At 51.4% G+C, this 15466-nt stretch overlaps 1 protein-coding gene across 6 annotated transcripts in view; it reads right to left on the bottom strand.

Moving 5' to 3' along the window:
• SLC6A20 (solute carrier family 6 member 20) overlaps window positions 1-12221 on the bottom strand; it is a 58991-nt gene extending 46770 nt beyond the window's left edge. For 2 of the 6 annotated variants that reach the window (XR_009492284.1, XM_005223070.5), the window contains exons 1-2: window positions 6431-11066; window positions 85-225 (exon numbers count right to left, since the gene is read on the bottom strand). Coding sequence is in view for 5 of the 6 variants with exons in the window: in XM_005223070.5 (XP_005223127.3) it covers window positions 85-225; window positions 6431-6689 (400 nt within the window). In the remaining variant the exon portion in view is untranslated. Of the gene's footprint in view, window positions 1-84; window positions 6410-6430; window positions 11067-12034 lie in introns of those variants that run through there. The other 4 variants (XM_059879742.1, XM_059879743.1, NM_001435160.1 and 1 more) reach the window with 4 other exon arrangements.
• Window positions 12222-15466: the final 3245 nt, after the last annotated feature.

The raw sequence follows: 15466 nt of genomic DNA, 5'->3' as shown, positions 1-15466 counted from the left end.
GTTGGCAGGCAGATTCTGTGCTGTGGAGTCACCAGGGAAGCCCTACTTCCCTGTTCCAGAGGGGACTGAGGGGTGCCCACTTACCGACGCCGCTGAGGTAGGGGCTGACGGTCCTCCAGGCCCCGATGCTGCCCTGGCGCATGCGCTGCCCCACCGCCAGCTCCAGGTACAGCAGCGGCATGCCCTCCACGACCAGCATGATGATGTAGGGCACCAGGAAGCTCCCTGCAGGCGGGCAGAGACAAAGCTGGGCCGTCACCCGGGGCTCCCCCCGGGGACCCCCACACACACCCTTCCTCTCCACCCCACATTCTACTCGCCACTTCCTTCTCCTAACTTTCCCTTCATCCATCCGTTCTTAAACACAGTTTTAAAATATATTGTTTACTTTTGGCTGTGGTCTTCGTTTACTTTTGGTCTTCGTTGCTGCACGCGGGCTTTCTCTGGTTGCAGCTAGTGGGGGCTACTCTCCAGCTGCAGTGAGAAGCCTTCAGTAGCTGTGGTTCCCCGGGGCGCTAGAGTCAGGTTCAGTAGTCACGGCATAGGGGCTTAGTTGCTCTGTGGCATGTGGGATCTTCCTGGATCAGGGATCGAACCCGTGTCTCCTGCATTGGATTCTTTACCAGAGACCCACCAGGGAAGCCCCATCCATCCATTCCTGAATTTTCCCTTTTCCCCAGAATCCATCCCTCCACCTGTCCACTCGTCTGTCCTTCCATCCACCCATCCTTCTATCCTTTTACCTTTCGACTCACCGTGCCACCCACGGATCACATGCACCCACATCAGTCCTTAATGTCTCTAAATACTTCCATCCTGCGTGGTAAAGTGCCCCGTCCCAAGACCCTTGAGCGCCTTCAGTGCTTCAGCTGCCCCCGCCCCTCTGCCAGAAGCCCCGATTCCATTTCTACTAAAGCAGCTAATGGCTGGTCAGAGCCCAGGCCGCTGAGTGGTTAACTGTTCTGAACATCGCCCCTCGATCCGGCCAGACAGCCGCCCACCTCCACGTACTTCCCTTGGGCTTTTCACGGGGCCCGCATGGTGCCCCACAGCGGGTGTTACCCTAAACAGGTGCCTCACTGAACACTTAGTCTGGGCCAGGCCCCGAGCTGAGTGTGCGGAGGATAGGAGAATAGCAGCCCTGCTTCCTGCCCACGAGCGGTCACCCAGGCAGAAAAATTTCAGTGGCCTTATGATTGTCGAGAACCACAGGTACTCCGCAGGGCCTATGTCTTCAGAGACGAGGCCGGGGCTTGATAGGTATGTGTGGAGACAAGGGCTCCCCAGTAGACAGAACCCAGGCCACCGCCTCCCTTGAAGGAGCACTTCTGTTGTATATATGTCCATTTTATACAGTGGCCCTTGGCCTAAATTTTCATTTTAATAACAGGTTACCAAGTGGCTCAGTGGTAAAGAATTGTCTGCAATGCAGGAGATGCAGGTTCTATCCCTGGGTCGGGGTGATCCCCTGGAGAAGGAAATGGCAACCCACCCCAGTATTCTTGCCTGGGAAATCCCATGGACAGAGGAGCCTAGTGGGCTCCAGTCCACGGGGTCGCACCGAGTCAGACTCGACTGAGCGACTGCACACCACCACCACTGTGACTAGCGCAGATTTGAGCCACTGGTTCCCAAGGCGCCATCTGCAGACGCGGACCCTTGGTGATGGTAGGGAGCAGGGGGAGTGAACAGAGCCAAGAAAGGAGCCCCCCACCCGCAGACACATGGAAAGGGGCTGGCAGCCTGCTGGAGGGGGGCCCCGGCCCAGCCGCCCCACTGTTTCTGCTGCTGGTCCCATCTCCTCCTCCAGATGCCCTCGGACACCTCTCCCCCAGCTCCTGGCTCCTTGTCAGTGGACCTGAAAAAACGTTCGCTGGGAGAGGAAGGCAGGACTCTGAGTGAAAGAAAACCCTGACCCTACAGCTGCAGGGATTAAGGGCTGCTTACACAAGGAACTGGCTCTGGAAGTATCAAGGTAAACAGAATACATATGTTCACAGACACATCTAATACTCACAAAAATGCTCCCTTGGGGACTGGCCTGGTGGTTCAGTGGTGAAGAACCCGCCTTCCAATGCAGGGTCCTCGGGTTCACTCCCTGGTCAGGGAACTAGGACCCCACATGCCGCGGGGCAACTGAGCCGGTGGGCCGTAAGAAAAAGATTCTGCGTCCCGCAACCCAAGATGCCACGCGCAGCTACTAAGGCCCAACCCGGCCAACAGGCTTCCTTTTAGAGCCGCCACCGCACACTCGTGCTGTCCCGTAGCCCACGCTTCTCTCACGACCACTCTCTGGACCACAGCGTGTACATTCCACTAGGACAACGTGCCCACAAGTCCTCATCGGGCCCTGGACGCTTAGGCTGTTGCCGTCTTCTGCCACCGTAAGCAAAGCCTGGTCCGTGCGTTTATCTCCTCGGGAGAGAAATCCCAGAAGGAGGCGGCTGGCACCAAGGCCATGCAGAGCCCCCGCCCACCCCCGCCCGACCCTCTCACCTCGGAGAGAACGGTGCGAGCGTGTGCTCACCAGAGCAGGCCGCACGCCAGCGGGCTCTACACACCCAGCTCCGAACTCCCTGCTCACATCAGGGCGACGGCAAATCCTGACCCCTCATCTCTGGACTCTGCCAGGCCCTTGCCGGGCTTCAGCATCTCACCGGCTCCTCTCAACAGCAAGGAGTCCGAGAGGCCGCGGGGGGCTCGCGCCCAACAGACACCATCCGTACAGGCTGTGCTGATACAGCCTGCCTGGAGCAGCCTTCAGTGGTTGTAAGAAAAGCTTCATTTCACCCAAGATGTTAAACAGTAACCACGGGAGGCCTGGCAAGGTCCACAGAACGTTCTTCTCTCTCACAGGCCCTGCCTGATGGTCCACTGTCCGTGGGAAGGTTGGAACTTCAAGGCCTGGCACCCAGATGGGGATATGAGGGCTCTGCAGCCCTGCCCTTCCTGCGGTGGGTTTTACTATCCTCTCCCATCACCCAACCATCCAACAGACACACAGTCCCAAGTGGATCTGTCTACAATCACTTTCTCAACAAATGATGCTGGAACAATCCATCCATATGCAGAAAAAGTGAACCTCAACCCATGTCTCACATTTTATACACCGCTCACCCCCCCCCCAAAAAAAGGCCCTTAAAATGGACCACTGACCAAACGGACAACCTAAAACTATAAAACTTCTAGAAACACAAGAGAAAGTCTTTCTGACCTTGGGTTAGGCCTAGATTTCTTAGATACAACATCAGAAAAGCTTTTTGTGAAAGAAAATATTGATAAATGTTGGTAAGATATTGGGCTTCATTTTAAAACTGTGCTTCATGAAAGAAGTCTGGAAAACAAACTGACAAGCTACGAATTGGGAGAAAGCATCAGGGAAACACATCTGACAAAGACATCCACGTTTCTTCATATCCAGAATATATATTAATAAAAACTCAGAAATGAGAAAACACGTTCAGAAATGTACAAAAATGAAGACATTTCACTGAAGACAATACATAAGTGGTGTTTGTTAGGAGAATGCATTTTTGACCCTTCATGAGATGTCAGCATACACCGAACAGAATGCCAGCAATAGGAAATGCTGATGATTCCAAGTGCTGACGAGGATTTGCGAATTCCCATACATCGCTAGTGGGAATGTAAGATGGTTCAGCCACTCTAGAAAGCAGCTTGGTAGCTGCTTCTAAAGTTCAGCACACATTTACCGTATGACCCAGAAATCCCACTCCTGGGTATTGACTCCAGAGAAATGAAAACTTACATTCACACAAAAGCCTATACACTGACATTTACAGGGTCTGTATTCACAGCTGTCATAAACTAGAAACAATCTAACTGTCCTTCAGTGAGTGCATGGATAAATAAATCCTGGTGTATCTATATAAGGAAATGGTACTCAGCCAATTAAAAAAAAAACAAGCTCTCCCAAGCAGCAACATGGGAGAATCTCAAAAGCATTATGCTAAGTGGAAGATAACAGATTCAAAAGATGCGACATACTGTGTGATTCCATTCATACGACATTCTGAAACAGGCAAAACTATAGGGAAAAGCTGTGGCTTCGGGGGCTGGCTGGAGTGAGGAGGGGCTGACTACTCGGGGCATGATTGTGGTGCCGATAACACAGCTGCCTGCACTGGTCAAAATTCATGTAACTGTTCACCAAAAAATGTCGATTTTTCTGTATGCAAAAAAATCTCAATAAAAGAATTTTGTTCTGTGATCAGTTTGAGTACAAGCCCACTCAGCAAACCCTCTTCCAACTGGACTATTCCTCAAACTCCTTTTATATAAGAGTTCTGACCCAGGCTCTGTATGAGGAGAGCCTGGCATCAGAGATAAGCTAACAGAGGCCTGAGGCTGGTGAGCCTGCTCCCCTGCATGTCAATGGGGCAAAAGTGGGAGACTAACCGCCACCCCCCACCGCCACAGGCGTGCTCTTGGCCGCTCCTGCAGAGACGCGGAGTCTATTTCCGCCCGTGGGTCTGGGCAGAGGCCCTGGGACTTACTTTGTCCACTAGAATGTGGGGAAGGCGGCACCATGATGGTTACAGAATCCAGACCTCAAGATGCCTTCCAGCTCCAGCCTCATCCTTTTGGAGCCCAGCCCTGAGGCCACCACGCACAGGCCACCTGGGGATGAGGGGCCACACGAAGGAGAGCCAAGGGGTCCAGCCAACGCGACACCAACTGCCAACTCGTGGGGGGCCTTCCACCCCAGCTGACCCACCAGCAAATGTAGCTGTGTGAGCCAGGCCTGATGAGCCTGGAAGAGAAGCACCCAGCCACTGACAGAAGCGTGAGGAAACCGTGTTAGCTGTGACTTTTTACTTGGACAAAATTAAACAGGTTGACCCGTCTCCAGTTACAATGAAATGACCATTTACTTCATTGGACAGGCAGACCTCTTGGAGGCAAACTCGTGGAGAGCTTAGTATAGTGCCCAAGGTTTTAAACTCTTTGAGTTATTCATCTTTGACGGAATCCAGTGCCACTTCCAAAAAAGTGGCGTTTCATCTTGTCTTTTCTTTCTTCTGTTGCTGTTCCCTGCTGAACCCTTTTAGGAAGCAACATCTACCGACTGAGAAGGTTCATTCCAAACGCACTAATTTTTGCAACTTTCTTCTGCTGTAAGGTATTCCCTAACCCCCGCCAAAAAAAGGTCAAGTTTACCGTTCTTATATTTTCAGGGGCCTCAGGATCTGTATTAGTATAATGTCTATAGGCCTGATAAATCTTTTCCAAAAATTTAGAAGGGTCTTCACTGGTTTTTGTTGAATTGCTTGAATTTTGTTCAGACTCTTTTGCTTTGGGTCCGCTTTTCAAAGCCCGGCTAGGACGTACTGAGAAGCAATGTTTGAATAAGAGCAGGCCTCCCTCGTTGGGCCCCAATTTGGTTCAGCTATGATACTGCTAAGTGGGTTCAGCTGTAGGACAGCCTCCTTGTAAGGGGGTCACAATCTTTCCAAATAAACTCATCCGAACCTAGCCAGCAGGTGGTTGGCATTGAGGCCCCCAGGAGACGACGGGGTAACCAAGTTGCCCTGTCCCGGGAGTGGCTTCTGGCCCCAACTGGTGCCTGTCGGGTCTTAGATGGTGATACCAGACCGGGTCCCGGCGTCCCAGCGCTCACATGGGGTTTTCTGGTTGATCCCTTGAAGGAGGGGCTGTCCTGGGCTCAGCTGGAGGAGTTAAGGTTTGCAGCAACCTGTCCTCACTCTCCTTATCATCTTTTTCTTATTTTCTCTGATGTAATAGCACAAACGCTTGCATGTAGAGAATGTCACCATTTTCCCCCCATTCTTCACAGAACAGCCACCCTAAGACCATAAATAGCAATGGATTATCTCTAACTACAAAAGGGTGCCTTTTGGTATCAAACAACCAGGCTGAATGCTGGGCTGGGGCATTTGGTGATTTTAGGAACCAAGCAGAACCTTTCTATTATCCCTGGGATAAGAGGAGGTTTTTGTTTTTTTCTTTTCTATTACTCTCCTCCATGTGACATCATTAAGTATTTTAAGTATCATCAAATTGATTTGGCTGTAAGTGGAGGAACAGGGCCAAACAAAATGAAACAAAAAACCCTAAAGACAATCAGAAAATCCTAAATAAACCTCCAGTTTGGTCTCGGGGTTTTGCATATGCCAACAACGCAGGAGGCCACAGGCGACATCACTAACACAGCAAGGGCGGCAGTGCCTGGTGCACAGGGCCCCCGGGGCACCCCGCTGGAGCCCCCTGGGGAGGAGACCCTAACAGGTACTGTGGCCACTCGGGGTTACAGTGAAATCACCTTCCACGCACAGCTGGAATCAGATCACTCACCCAAAACACGCCTCAGAGGGCTTTCTTTAGGGACAGTTGAAACATTTCCCATTTTAAAGACAGAAATTCAAGACAAAATATAGACGGCCCATACACATGCTAACATCCGAGAAAGCAGGTGGTCCCAGGGTAAAGAACCCGCCTGCCATGCAGGGGACACGGGTTCCAGGTCCAAGAAGATCCCACGTGCCCTGGAGCCCGCGCTCGCAACGAGAGCCTGAGCACAGCAACGAAGATGCAGTGCAGCCAAAAAAAAATCTGTACAAAAGAACAGAAAACAAAGAATCAAACGAACCAGGTAAAAGTCCAGCAACTCTTTCCTGTCTCCAACAGGGTAGCCCACTCAAATACATAACAACTTGCCTTATTTTGAAGAAAAAGCCCCACACCCAAAGGAAATAAAGTTTCCGGCTGTACACACCAGAGTGATTTACTTTACTATATGAAATCCATCGGATCCCAGATATCAATTCCTAGCTCCAAACGCCAAGCACTGGAGAAGCCAGTGCTGCTTTGGAGACTTTTGAAGCCCAGGTGCACAGGACGAGCGGTCCTGAGGGCTGCTAGGGCCTTACTCAAACATTCCCCCAAATCTGTTACTTACTCCAAGTTTGTGCTGCTGACTGAATGACGGGCCAATTAATGGAAACATGAGTTGCTGGGGCAAGGAATAGCAACTCTAGTTGGAAAGCTAGCAGACTGAGAAGATGGCGGACTCAAAGCCGAGAGTAAGAAATCAGGCTCTTTTATAGTAAGGGGGAGGGCGTAAAGCCAAGCATTTCCTGCTTCCGGTCAGCCTGGTTGGGGGCGTGGGGGAGAGCAATGCAGCCAATTCACTCGTGGCCTCACCAGGATGTTTCTGAGCCGTGAGTGCTCAGTCGCTCGGTTGTGTCCCAACTCTTTGCGACTCCAAGGATCATAGCCCGCCAGGCTCCTCTGTCCAGGGGATGCTCCAGGCAGGACTACTGGAGTGGGTTGCCATTTCCTCCTGCAGGGGATCTTCCTGACCCATGGATCGAACCCACGTCTCCTGGGTCTCCTGCATCGGCAGGTAAATTTTTTTTACCACTGAGCCACCTGGACAGTCCTTCCCGTGAGCTAAATAAAGCTATTTTAGCTTGATGCGTCTTACCCTGGGAGCCAGGGTTCCCAGAGATGGCTCATTATGTATAATTCAAGCTTTAGGCAACATCCCTTTAGAGATTAACTTGTGCTAGAATACAAAGGTTCTTCCCTATTTTGGGCCCAGCCTAACCCCAGGCTAACTCTGCTGGCATCTCTGTGCAGTTCCCTGTGTCCCCCTTCCAGGTGCCCAGCACGTGTTGGGAGCCCAAGAGCTTGGTTGTTACTGGGACTGAACCCAGAATCCCCAGGATTAGCCACAGACGTGTTCTCTCCAGGGACCGCCCGGCCACATTTCCTGACGCCTGGGACCCAGCATCTCAAGCTTACTTGCCAAATTGTGCTTGACACTTTACAGCCTCTGAAACTCCGGATTCTGCTCCATCCAGGAGCACTGCAGAAACATCAAGATCCAGAGACTGAGTGCGTGAGCACACACACACACACACGCACACACACGTACGCACACACAGTACAAGGGAGCAGTGGTCGTGCCGTCCGCCTGTCCGTCTGTGGACTGACCCAGTGCGGCTCAGTCCCAGGCTGAGTGCTGCCCAGAGGGCTGTAGCTCCAGGCATGCCGGGGCCCGCTCACACCAGCTGTCGAGAGCTGCACGTCTCCTCAAACCCCACACTACACTGGACAACACACTTGCCGTCTGAACCTGGCCATCGTGTGGGTGTTTACATCACACACCAGCAAACACTATAAATTAAGTCCTGCTCCTCCTTGCAAAGCCAGCACTACATGAATGGAGCCCCAGTGCCTGGCTCCCAGCAGCTAGTAGCCTGGTGGGGTGGGATTCCTCTAAAGTGTGGAATGCAGTTTGCCCTCTGCCCCAGGTCTCCGTGTCAGAATCTCTAAGGGTGGGGCCAGTAGTTCATCAAGAAGCTTCGTGGGCAAATCCGAGATGCAAAGATCTAAGTACTAGGGAGGAGCAGGAGGGGCTTTGAGGAAAAGTCCCATCATCTTACTTCCGAGTCAGGTGTCCCCTAACTGCCCCCCTCCCCGTAAAGGGTAAATATCATATAGAGAAAATTTAGGGGGGAAAAAATAATCCACCTTTCCATCAGCCACAGAACCGGTTATTCCTCCATGATCTGAGCGCACGCTCAGTTGCGTCCGACTCTGCGAGCCCAGGGACTGTAGCTCACCAGGCTCCTTTGTCCATGGGATTCTCCAGGCAAGAATCCTGCAGTGGAACTCCCATGCCCTCCTCCAGGGGGTCTTCCCCACCCAGGGACTGAGCCCGTGTGTCCTGTGTCTCCTGGACTGCAGGCAGATTCTTTACCCGCTGAGCCATCGAGGAAGAGAAAATTCATATAAAAGTCAACTGTGGGTGCACTCATTTTCCACACGTTAGGATGCAACACGTTTGTATCCTGACTTCTTCCCGAACACCACGGCCTTAGACTTTGGCACAGCCGCCAAGGCCTGCTGGCCTCGCGGAGCACAGACTGCGACCAGTCCCTTCCGCTGCCTTTCCTTTGCTCTGGGCCGGCAGCTGGCCTGTAATCTTCAGAATTAACATTCCTCGTGCCCCCCGGCCCGCAGAGCAGCCAGGAAACCAGCCTCCCTGGTCACGGGCAGAGCCTGACGAGAGAAGCGGGACCCTAATCCTTTTTATTCCCGGGAGTGTTTGGGCATGGCCTGGCTGTGCGGTTTATAAACAAGCTCTTTGTTGGCTGGAGGGTGGGGGGTAGGGGTGGTGGAAGCCAGGGCTCTGTGCGGAGGGAAGTTAGACACCCCACTAGAGCTTTTCATGATGTGGTTGGTTAGCAGTCAGGTACAGGATGGGAGTGTAAATACACTGATTGTAGGTGACATCACTGGGCAGTGAGAGGCTCAGGAAAGCCCCCCACTCCCCCGCCTCCCAAACTCGGCAGCTTTTCCTCGCAGACCTGCCTTCTTCATTCAACAGACATTGACTGGGCACCGCCTTTGACGCCACCACTTCACAGAGACGGGGGAGAAACTCTAGAACAAAGTGTAGTCCTTCAGACCAAGTGCTGGGAGTGCCCCAGGCTAACGTCCAGGTGGACGAGTAGCTTGAGCAAAGTGTGCAGGCAGAGTGAGTGTTCAGTAAACAAAGAGCTGTTCAGGATAACTGAAGAGCGTGCTGGAAGATGAGGTGAGAACAGGGGTAGGTGCTGGGTGGTCACATGCTCAGTGAGACAGGACAAACTCTTTGGTCCTTGATCTGCAGACACATGACTGAGAGGATGCCACCCAACTAAGCTACATCTGTCCACCCTAGATCCATCCATTCATCCATCCACTCCCCCACCCCCTAATCCATCCTTTCTCCAGTATCCATTCTCTGCTCAACCATCACCCATCCATCAACCTGTCCACCTATCAGCTTAAGTGGACTCTGTACCAGGTATAAGATTTCTTCCTTCTTTTCCTGCGTGTTGAAGGTCTTACCATCTCCCCAGCAACTTATATACACCGTTGACCCTTAAACCACCCTGATTTAACGGCATGAACCCACTTATACGCACACTTTTTTCAACAGTAAATCCAATAATACTATATAATCCCCATTTGGCTGAACCGTGGATCTAGAGGAAATATGGATACAAAGAGCCGGCTGTAAGTTATATGGGGATTTTCCACAGCACAGAGGATGGGTGCCTTCACCCCCATGTCGGTCCAGGGTCAATTATGTTCTACCTCAGAACTACCCCTCCCTACCCGTGTCTACCTGCAGACTATCCAGGTGATGGTGTTGTTAGCAACAAGGGATTAAACAGCCCTGACAGTACGGCTCACCCGACCTGATGTTTGGGAAACGTGTAGCCAGGATACAGGTACTGCGGGTAGGTGTGCTGAACACAGAATGATGTGGAAATCTCATCCTGACAGCTTTCAAAAGTCAATTATCAAGCTGTTATAGCATATGAGAACCCATGCACTTCACATAATTATGATATATAATATACATGTCTTTCAAATTTAAAAAGGAGTCAGAGGGTTAAGATTGCACTACATTAAAAAACCTGTACAACCTTTTGTCAAGTTTTTTTTTCTTTTTTTTGAGCTGGGAGTTGGGGGTGAGAGTGACTGATGGAGCAGTGTTTTAGTCTTAGTCTTCTTAAATGTCTGAAATTTGGTAAATCCTTTGACCTAACATCTTTCATTGTCCTTTATTGTGAAAAAAACAGCTCGTGTTGATTATAGAAGACACCACACACGCACACACAGTACGAGGTCAGCAAAAACCACCCAGAGATATCTGTTGTTTTATTCTCTTGGCTATGTTTTTGCTCATTCCCTTTTTTCTGCATTGTTTCAAACATAATTAAGAGCACTCATTCACTTTCCTGCATTGGAGAAGGAAATGGCAACCCACTCCAGTGTTCTTGCCTGGAGGATCCCAGGGATGGGGGAGCCTGGTGGACTGCCGTCTATGGGGTCACACAGAGTCGGACACGACTGAAGTGACTTAGCATAGCATAGCATTTTATACAGATTCGAATCTGACTTCCCTCCCTCTGTTTAATCTATGACGTGAAACAATACTCAAATACTTTTTTTGAAAACACCATCTTAATGGCTTCCAAGAGCACCGTGCGTGGCGTGCAGGTCCCATAACTCATGGAAGCAGTCCCCGCCCCCCCCCCCTTTTTTTTGGAAGCAGTCCCCTTTAATTGAGGGCTTAGGAAGTCTCCAACGTCTTGCTCTTATTTAAAGACTTATTGCTCTTATTTAAAGAGGCTATCCTTCTGGTGTCTGCCTTCTCTCAGAACGATTTTACTTAGGTAAAGTTCTAGAAATGGAATACTTCAAAAACTTTTTTAATGCTGAGACTTCAATCCCTATTGCCACCTTGCCTCCCAAAAATGCACTTGGCCTTGTCAGAGGCTCCTTGGCAGGTCCTGGAAGGTGCGTCCAGCTCCCTGCAAGGCGGGGGAATGCTATGTGGGTGTGCGGCTGTCCAGTGAAAGGCTGGGATGCCCTGCGACATGAGGGAAATTTTGCAGAAAACAAACGAACTAAACTGAAATAGAGTGATTAGCCTTCCTGCCTACTGTGGTTCCAAACCCAAATTAATCTTGTGATTAAAAAGTTAAAAAAAAAAAAAGTCTAGCTCAGGATCATTTTATCCTGAGTTTCAAGTCATGCTGCCAGGAATATGCTTCGGATCTGAAAGTTGTATAACGAGTTTCTGTTAAACAACACAATTTCCTGCTCACTTTTTACACTTAAACGTGAGGTTTACACACTAGCAGTCAGATCATTGCCACTGCTCCGGAGGGAGGAAAAGAGTGTCCCTGACGGCTCCTACTGCTCCTAGCGCGGCAGCCTGACCGACCGGGGTGACAGGGATGCTGGGGGGCGCTTGGCCGCCCCAGAGGGCTCGGAAGGGAGCTCTGGAAAAGGGCTCCAGCTGTGGACTGGGATGTCCTAGGTCCAATTCCGGGCTCCGTGATTCTGGGCAAATCGCTTCGCTCTCTGAGCCTGTTTCCTGGCACGCAACACGGGACCAAGCCCAGCGCGCCCGGGCCCCCCGGCTCGGAAGGGGCGCGCGCCGGTCTGGCGGGGTGGGCACAGCCCGGGCGCCGGCACTCACCTCCGCCGTACATCTGGCACAGGTAGGGGAAGCGCCACACGTTGCCCAGGCCCACGGCGTACGAGATGCAGGCGAACACGAACTGCAGCGGGGTGGCCCACAGCGGCCGCGTTTTCTCCATGGCCCCCGGGCTCGGCGCGCGGCGCGGTGGGTGCGCGGCCGCCAGGAGCGCCGTACCGCCCGGCTTGGCCAGGGGATGGCCCCACGCCTCTGCCTCTCGCCGGCTTTTTAATTGCTAATCTCATTAACGGCGCGCCCTTCGGAGGGGCGAGGCTAGTAAATGGGTGACGGCGAGCCCCACCCCGCCGCCGGGCCGCCGCGGCCGGGAAGGCGCCCGACATTGCGCCGAACAGGGAGGCGCCCCGGCCCCTCCGGTTCCACGCGGGGGCTGGTGTCTCGGCTGCGAGCTCCGGGGAGGGGCTATTTACAGCGTGGCCACCTGTGTGCCACTCTTTGTGGATGGGGCTGTGAACGACACAGATAGCCCCCAGCCCTCCTGGAGCTGACACTCTGGTAAAGGGAATTGCTTCAATGGACTGGACCAAAGAGCCCGTTTTCAACCAGGTTTTACCCCCAGAAAGGATAACTCCATATGGTTTATCTTACTCCATATTTAAGACAGAAACGCACAAGGAGGGCAACTAAGGCAAAGCAAAGGGGTCAGCAGTTACGGGGGGGGGGGTGGGGCGGGGGGGCGCTGGGGTGGTCAAGGAGGGCTTCCCGGAGGAGGGGGCTTATATTTGTTCAGGGACCAGGAAAAAGTGAGGGGCTCCCCCACCTCCCCAGCGGACCGGGAGTGGCCCACGCAGCCATCTGCTTCCATCTACAGACAGGCTGTGTGCCTACTGTGTGCGGGGCCAGGAGTATGGCTCCGAGGGAGAGATGAGGCTGGACCAGGTTTCCCACCACCACTGTGGGACATTCTACTCCTGGGGCCAGAGATTCCGATTCACTAGCCTCAGGTCTGGACCTAAGAAGCCTCCTGTTTCTGTCAGTCTCTCAAAGTGATTGGGTTTAAGGAGGTCCCTAGCAACAACTAAGTTGGGTGCTTTGGAATAATGCAGGATCTGGCTTTGAATCTCAGTTCTGATTCAAAGCCTCTGACTTGGCTGTGACCTTGAACAAGGCATTTAACTTCTCTGAGCCTCTGTTTCCTTATCTATAGTGCGAACAAATATATTCCCCTTTCCATGGGTTAATGTAAGAATTAACAATTTAGCTTATTATCTGGCACACACTAAGTGCTCAATAAAGAAGCCGTTATTATAGGCTGAATAAATGAACAGGTAATACACTAAATAATAATTACATACTTTAAACAGTCCACTTGGTATATAGTAACAGTTAAGAAAATACTTGATAAGTAAAATTAGAGAGACAAAAAGCAGAGTTGCCAGTGGAAATCTTATGTGATGCCAAAAGGAAATCACCATTGCACCTCAGTCTCTGGTTAGACTTGCCCCTGGCTGGTGGCAGAAGAGAAAGTGGGGTGTCGTGAGGAAGGTAGGGGCTCCTTAGACATATTACCTGTCTTCAACCTTCCTACCTCCAAAAACCAAAGCAGAACAAATTCTTGATGCAACAGGGAGACGATTTTGACTTTTAGATTTCATATTCTAGACAGAGGGGTTTTATTGTGTTTTTTTTAACCCCTTGCCCTCCTTGCCCGAGGAACCCACCCCCCTGGTTTCTACCCCATGGGTCCATTTCAGCTGCTTTGACCTTTACAAAACTGAGCTTTTGCAATGTGTGCTGTGCTGCCTGGCTTCCTCAGGGGGACTTAGTCACATCCCAGCGTGCAGTGGACAGTGTCCTTTATCCCTGCCGCCTGGTATTCGGAGGTGTGAATGTGCGTCCATCACGGCTGATGGGCGTCTGTGTTGTTTCCAGTTTGTGGCCGTGATGAATAAAGTGTTAACGACATCTAGTATGAGTCCTTGGGTGCGTGAACCCACTCACTGCGTGAACTCGGGGCCCTAAGGCAGGCATGTGTGCACCAGAGGTTGCGCCAGTTGACACACTGGCTGTGCCTCTGACACTTGTCGCTGTTTTCAAAGGTCTACCCTACCTGGTGGGTGTGCAGTGATCCTTAACGGTAGCTTTTAAGCTCCGTATTGCGTACCTTGCCATAGGCTGATGGGGTTATTTGCACATCCTTTCCTGGAGGGCCTAAGTCTTCTGCCAACTGTTAAATGGCTTGTGGGTTTGGTTCTTTACATATTCTGGATATGAGCCCTTTGTCAGTTTTGTGTATTACAGATTTCTTCTCAGTGAGTTGCCTTTTTATTCTTCCGGTGTCTTCACCTACCAATGAATAGACACTTAATTTTAATAAAGTCAGAATTTACCAATGGTTAATTTCAGTGTTCCCCTTTGGTTTCTTTAATTTTTATAAATCTCTCAACTCCAGGGTCATGATGAGATAATTAAAATCTGTGGCAAAATAAGCCTCGGTGACACATAGATTGGCAGCCTTTTAATGCTGTTGAATGGTAAAGAAGGCATGTTGCTGTCTCTAGCCATTCACTTGGCATTTTCTTATTCTCATAAATGAGTTTGCCCAGAGGGAAGCTAGCTATACGGTGGCTCAGGAACAGGACACCTTAGGGAGATGCCCAGCCTATGACCTGAAACAGGAGGCTGCTTGGCATTTGTTGGTCTGACATAGGCCAGACCCCTCTTCAATTCCCTACCCTGGGGATCAAGCCAGCACCTCCGTCCAGTCACACGGCCAGACATCGTGGGGGCCTGTTCATGGCATGAGGCCCTGGGTGGGTCGTGGGCAGCACCCGGGGACACCCCCATAACAGGACTAATACTCAGGAGTCCTGCTAAGGTCCCCACACCTTCCTGAACCCCACCTGACAAGACTGTAACCTGACAAGCCCCACTGTGCTGCTGTGGCCACTTGGAGAGAACAGAACAGGCCTGGGAAGGGGAGTGTGCTTCCATGGGGGGCCAACAGAGCAGCGGCGGGCTGGCAGGCGTCTAACAACCGGCTCCCTGCGGGAGGAGCGCTGATACGTCGGTTAACCAGTTTCTATGGTGTAGATGCCTCCACTAGGGCTGATTCCAAGCTACCAACATGGTGTCACCGAACGAGGAGTTTGGAGAGAAGTACAGGAGCTCACCATGAAACTGAATGTCCACCGTACAAATGCAATGACAAAGCAACCTCAGTAAGAACAGAGCTAATAGTGTAGGAGATAATTTAGGAAGCGATGGCCTTTGGGGATTTACTACTTCTGATTTACATTGTTAGCTGGTCCATTCTCCTCAAAAAGATGGACTACTACCCTTTTTAAGAACCCCCCCCCCAAAAAAAAAAGAAACCCCAGCAGCTCTATCCGCCGCTAGAATCTATTCCTTCCTCTCCCTCGCCCTCAAGACTGGGTGCATATCTCGTTTCTAACACTCAGTTTTTAATAATGA

This window comes from Bos taurus, chromosome 22 (assembly GCF_002263795.3).
Source record: "Bos taurus isolate L1 Dominette 01449 registration number 42190680 breed Hereford chromosome 22, ARS-UCD2.0, whole genome shotgun sequence".
Classification (NCBI taxonomy): domain Eukaryota; kingdom Metazoa; phylum Chordata; class Mammalia; order Artiodactyla; family Bovidae; genus Bos; species Bos taurus.
This window is presented reverse-complemented; position numbering and strand designations above follow the sequence as displayed.